General features: G+C 49.1%; 1 protein-coding gene across 1 annotated transcript in view; it reads right to left on the reverse strand.

Annotated features, from left to right (window-relative positions):
• PPP4R2 (protein phosphatase 4 regulatory subunit 2) overlaps window positions 1–2,671 on the reverse strand; it is a 40,867-nt gene extending 38,196 nt beyond the window's left edge. The window contains exons 1-2 of the mRNA XM_075938649.2: window positions 2,503–2,671; window positions 1,863–1,944 (exon numbers count right to left, since the gene is read on the reverse strand). Of these exons, the coding sequence (XP_075794764.2) occupies window positions 1,863–1,944; window positions 2,503–2,536 (116 nt within the window). The 5' untranslated portion in view covers window positions 2,537–2,671. The remainder of the gene's footprint in view (window positions 1–1,862; window positions 1,945–2,502) is intronic.
• Window positions 2,672–6,000: the final 3,329 nt, after the last annotated feature.

Raw genomic sequence — 6,000 nt, forward strand, 5'->3', positions numbered from 1 at the left:
CACAAAATCCTTTTTTGTTCGTTATGTTACATGTCAGCAGAAATATGTACAACTCTACACAGTACTTGTAAAAGAGAAACATTGCCAACACGCAGAATCACTAACATGGTGGACTCTCCCTAAATAGAGGGTCCTAATTATTTGAATATTTCAAAATGAATTTGGTAAATAAATTTTGCAAAATATCAGATGAAGAAATAATGTAGACCTTGCAGTCTAATGGGAGCAAAATTAAATGTAATGGCAAAGTCACTCCATATATTGCCTTGTTTGTGTACAAAAGAGAACACTAGAGACTTGTTGAACTATTACTAACAAATGAGAAACTAGTAAGCAGCTACAGCAACTACAATACCAAGTAATTAAGAAATTAAGAGAAATATTGAGAATGTACAGGTCCATGATTTGTATCTCAAACAGAGCTCATTGCAGGATCAAGGCCTTTGTGTAAATGAATACAAAATTAATCCACATATTTCCTAAAAAGAAAGCAAGCAAAAGCACCTGGGTCTAAATTCCCTATCATATATGTTTTCTTACATATTTCCTGTGAGGTGACTTTTACAAATATCTTATAGCTTCCAAAATACCATATACACAGACTAGTCAACAAAAGCCTGACAAAATTTCAGACAAAATATAAGCTATCATATTTAAAGAGTAATTTTACACTTTACAAAAATAGCATTTTTTTCAAGTCAGACCATCTAACAATCCATTAAGCAAAAATATCTGTATTACAGCTGTGCCTTTTTCTGCTGAGCTGAAACCTTTGATTCAAAGAGCAAAGTGCATTTCGGGACTTGAGTTTTCCCTTTAAAGGCCACAAATTCAACGAGTAATAGCACACTATATTAAAAATCAGATCTCTTGCAAGTTAGACACACTATAAGCTAGAACAAAGCCTCTGTGAATCAGTAGTTCCTAATAAAACACTGGTATAGACACACATTCCTTTCTGAAGCCTGTACTAGGCCTCAAAAAACAAGGAGGCAGCCTGGGAGCCAGAAAGTGAGCAATTCACCAGCAAGGCACCCAGGGAAGCCTTTCTCCTTCCTGCCAAATGGTGAGGCACCGAGGAAGTAACACAATGCAGCACCAGAGATTATCTCTGACAAGGAGAGATATTCCAGCTCTTTGATAAATACAATGTCCCTTCCAAAAAAAAAAAGCGGCCCTAACCCCAGTTAATGCTGATCTATGAAAGAAAAGCCTAGGGAGAGTGAAGTGGGAACAGTTGTGTAGACTAAGAAAGGAGGACCTAATGAAATGCAAGGTAACAAGTTAGTTCCCATACCCTTTTGGGCAGACAGTTTCTAAATTATGTTTTTCACCTTTGACTTAAAAAACAGAAACTGAATGCAAGGCAGCCTGTGAGTATAGTACACAAAGCCTGCAAACATTCATCTAAATCACCAAGTCACTTGCTTTTGTGAATCATGCTATGGGATATCACGTTTGAAAGACTTCACAATACACACTAAAAAAAACTTCTCCTCTTTCAGGCTATGCAACCAGATATGAGTATTATATAAAATGCGGCGAAAGCAACAGGCATTAACAGGATCCACAAAACCCGACAGATGACCCTGAACCAAGTCTATACAACACACAAGGAGAAACTTCTCAATCATATCAGACTCCTGTGGGTCAACTACAAGCATGAAAGGAAAGAAACCAACAAAACTGGAGAGGTCTTCAATCACTAAGAACTGCCACTAGAATGAAGGGCAAAATATTTAGGTCACAAAATCAAGCTACATGTCAACAAAACTCGGGCATTAAATCTAGCTCTGGGCCTAAAATTGGTAAAAGCTCTTATGAGCCTCAACTGATAAGAGTGGGGAAGGAATCAGACTTACATTGTCTCCCCAGTCTTGGCAACATGACCAAGAAATTGATCCAGCACTGGACACGATTCCTTCTTCCCTCGCTTCTCAAAATCTGCAGGTAAGGGAAGCGGGGGAGGGGGATGAGAAAATCCCAGTTACCATCAGTGGCCTTGGTCCCACAAGACGCTTTGCCAAGTCCCAGTGTGCGGGAAAGCGAGACCCCCCCCCCCCGGTACCCCACTCCCGCCGCTGTCTGAGGGGGGAACCGCCTGCACCTGAACGGCGGAAAGTCACTCGAAGTTGACTCGCAACTTCCCAGGAGCGGCTGGAGCCACGAGAGAGCCGGCTGCGCCCAGGGAGGCAGGCGGGGGATAGGGGGAGGGGGGACAACGGGGGCGCTGGGCTCCGCGGGGCAAGGGGGGGGGTCAAGGGCAGAGAAGAGACACTGCCCCCCCCAGCCGCCCACCTACACCCCCCCCCGCGCGCTCTCCCTCGTGTCCCAGGGAGCGCTGCCGCCTCAGCGACGGGGGGGAGGGGACTTTGCTCCTCACCGCCTCCTCCGCCCGGCCTGGGGCGCCGCCTCCTCGCCTGCCCCAGGGGCCGTGGCCTCCCTCAGCGCCAGGACCCACCCGCGGCGGCGCGAGCGCCCCCCGCGCGGCCCGGCCCCCACCTTTCAGCGCCTCCTGCAGCCTCTCGACATCCATGGTCCGCCGCGGCGCCGCTCCCGCCTCCTGCCCCCCCGCCCCGCACAGGAAACAGGCACCGGCAGCGGCACGAACACACACCGCGGGCTTAGCAAGCCTCCAACATGGCGCCGGGCCGCCACCGTGCGCGCCCCCGACGGCCCGCCCCCTCCCGGGGGGAGCGGTGGCGCGCCGGGGGGCGGGGCTGGGTGAGGCGGGAGCGCGAGGGGATGGGCTCGGCGCGGGCGGGCGGCCGGTACGCGCACCGCTTGCGCACGTACCGCGGGGAGGGGGCCCCGCCCTCGCCTTCTGCGTTCTGAGTGGGGGCCACCTCGCCCCCCCCACACTGACTGGGGGGGGTCACCCCTCCCTCTGCCCCAGGGGCCACCTCGCCCCCCCACACTGACTGGGGGGGGTCACCCCTCCCTCTGCCCCAGGGGCCACCTCGCTCCCCCCACACTGACTGGGGGGGGCTACCCCACCCCCCTGCCTCTGCTCCAGGGGCCACCTCACCCCCCCCCCACACTGACTGGGGGGGGCTACCCCACCCCCCTGCCTCTGCTCCAGGGGCCACCTCACCCCCCCTCCACACTGACTGGGGGGGGCTACCCCACCCCCCTGCCTCTGCTCCAGGGGCCACCTCACCCCCCCTCCACACTGACTGGGGTGCCTATCCAATCCCCCTGCATCTGCCCCAGGGGCCTCCTAACCCCCCCCACACACTGACTGGGGGGCTACCCCCTCCCCCTGCATCTGCCCCAGGGGCCACCTCACCCCCATTCCACACTGACTCGGGGGGGGGGCTACCCCATCCCCCTGCATCTGTCCCAGGAGCCTCCTAACCCCCCCAAACACACTCTGTGGGGGGCTACCCCCTCCCTCTGCATCTGCCCCAGGGGCCACCTAACCCCCCCACACACACGGACTGGGGGGGCTACCCCATCCCCCCTGCATCTGCTCCAGGGGCTTCCTAACCCCCCCCCCACACACTGACTGGGGGGGCTACCCCATCCCCCTGCATCTGGCCCAGGGGCCTCCTAACCCCCCCACACACACTGACTGGGGAGGGCTACCCCATCCCCCTGCATCTGCCCATGGGGCCTCCTCACCCCCCTTTCCACACTGACTGGGGGGGCTTCCCCATCCTCTCACCCCTGTCATATGGGTTTCCCAATCCCTCCTGCCCCTTCCACAGGGGTCTCCCCTAGCTCCCCCCATCTTCCATACTGACTGGGGGGCTACCCAACCCCTCTCCCACACCCACATGTTTCCAATAGGGGCTTCCCCACCCCTTCTGGCCCTTCCACAGAGGCTTCCCAATCTCCCACATTCCACACTCTGACTGAGGGGATACTTAGCCCCCCACACAACATCCGTACTCTGGGGAGGGGTTTCTCGTCTCCCATCACCTTCCACACACACACTTCTGCCACACTCAGATTTGAGGAGACTCCATACTCCCTTATGCACTACCTGCACACCAGCTGCACTGTCTCTGCTATTTGACTATTATATTATTTACCTTAAGTATTTTTGCAGTAATTTTTATATGAAAGATGCCATCTAAAATAAGCATGCTTTGTACTATAATACCATTGTACACCATGGTATGAATTACTGTTTTCTATTGCTTTCAGGTATAGGTGCAACTGACCAGCTGCATTAAAAGTCAGTAATCATTTCTTATGTATACATCTAATAGAATTGACTAGGATGATCATCCAGCCAAACTTGGAAGGATATTCCTTATTTGAGATATAATATCTTTGAGTCCCATATCCATTAATTAAGGGGTACACTTTGAGCAGTAATCACGAAAAGGAACATACACAATTATACAAATGCATGATTTTCCACAAATGAAATGAATTATGCTATATATAAGCACACACACATTGACTCACATATTTAGATGGTCACTCATATTTGATCTGACAATTTTAGAAAAATCATGTTTGGGAATTGATAAATAGGAAATGATAGTTAAACCGCTTTTGCACAACAAAACTATGCAAATATATTTCTAAAAATTACAGAACCTTGATTTTCAATGCTTTCTATTATTTGTAATGGAAAAGCTGATCCTTTCAGTCTGAGACCCTAATTTGGCAAACAGTGGTGTGCTTAATTTTGAGCATGAGTGGTTCCCATTGATGTTGTATTGAAGGCAATGGGACCACTCACATGCTTAAAATTAAGCACATATGTAGTAATTTACAGTGCCATGGCATTAGTTTGAAAATCATCAAAAGGGACTTCTATTGAGAAGTTTAATTAAAATGACAGCCTCTGGCGAGGGAGAAAACAGATCTATGCACTAAACAGAAATACTGAAAAAGTGTGAAGGACTTCTAAAAGCACTTTTAGAAATGTCTTTTCGATATATATTCTTGTAATGGTCCATCAATTTCCCTACACAAAAGCCCACAAAGGACAAACACCCAGAGCAGTGGTAAAATCTGTACAATCTTCCCCATACTTCCCTGGACTGAGTCCCAGAATCAACAGGGATGTTAACTGAAACAGAGAGACGTGGGATTCATGGGAATCTGAGCGCCCAGCTCTGCAGATTTTAACCAGCCAGCCAGCTGCACACACACAAACGTATCTACTGTGGACACTTTGAGGCACTCGGGATCATGATTCCTAGAAGGAAATGGAAATGCCCATAAAAATGAAGTCATAAATAAAGTAGCCAAATATTGCAGTTAACTGTTATTTTAGGCATATGTGAGCTGGCACATCTGCTGTCATTTACTATTAGGTAAAATCCTGAATAGGCCTGGATCATCTCCCACACTCTACCCCGGATCTGAATATGCAGGGACGTGTGCCCATAGATTTCCCTCTTCTCATACAAAAAAAGGAGGAAGGGGGAATCAGTAATCTCTGTGAACCATTCTTCGTCGTCCTCTACCAACTTTTCCTGAGAATACAGAGTATGAATAGCATGAGTTAGAGATTTGACAGACCGCAAGGAACAGTAGGAGGGCCAGAGCATGGCTGATAATGATGTACATTGTCCACCCTCCAATCCCAGTGAGATTTCCTGAATATTCCAGTTCAGGGTCCTTGGCAGAACAATTCCAATAAAGTTGCATTGCCAGACTGCTGATGTGCTCTAAGAGATTAACCTGGTTTGGGTACAGTCTATTTTCTGGATGAGGACAAAACCAGTAATTTTGACCAAACAATATGGGGTGCTCTGCCTGGGGACCACTTCCCCAGGAGCTCTCTGTGTGAGTTTTGGCATGCATCAGGGATAATCCAGTTCCTAGAGTCTAACCATGTCCACACACATGTTTTTTTTTCTATAAAGTGGAGAACCACAACCCGTATTTAGAACTCCATGGGCTTTAGAACTGAGATCCTTGTAGACCTTTTGGAGCTTGGAGTACCATTTAATGTTAGTAAGATTAATGCTACGTACCACTTCATATTTATAACATGCTATATAAATCAACTGTTTTGTGATGCAATATAAA

This window comes from Pelodiscus sinensis, chromosome 11 (assembly GCF_052426305.1).
Source record: "Pelodiscus sinensis isolate ZL-2025 chromosome 11, ASM5242630v1, whole genome shotgun sequence".
Classification (NCBI taxonomy): Eukaryota; Metazoa; Chordata; order Testudines; family Trionychidae; genus Pelodiscus; species Pelodiscus sinensis.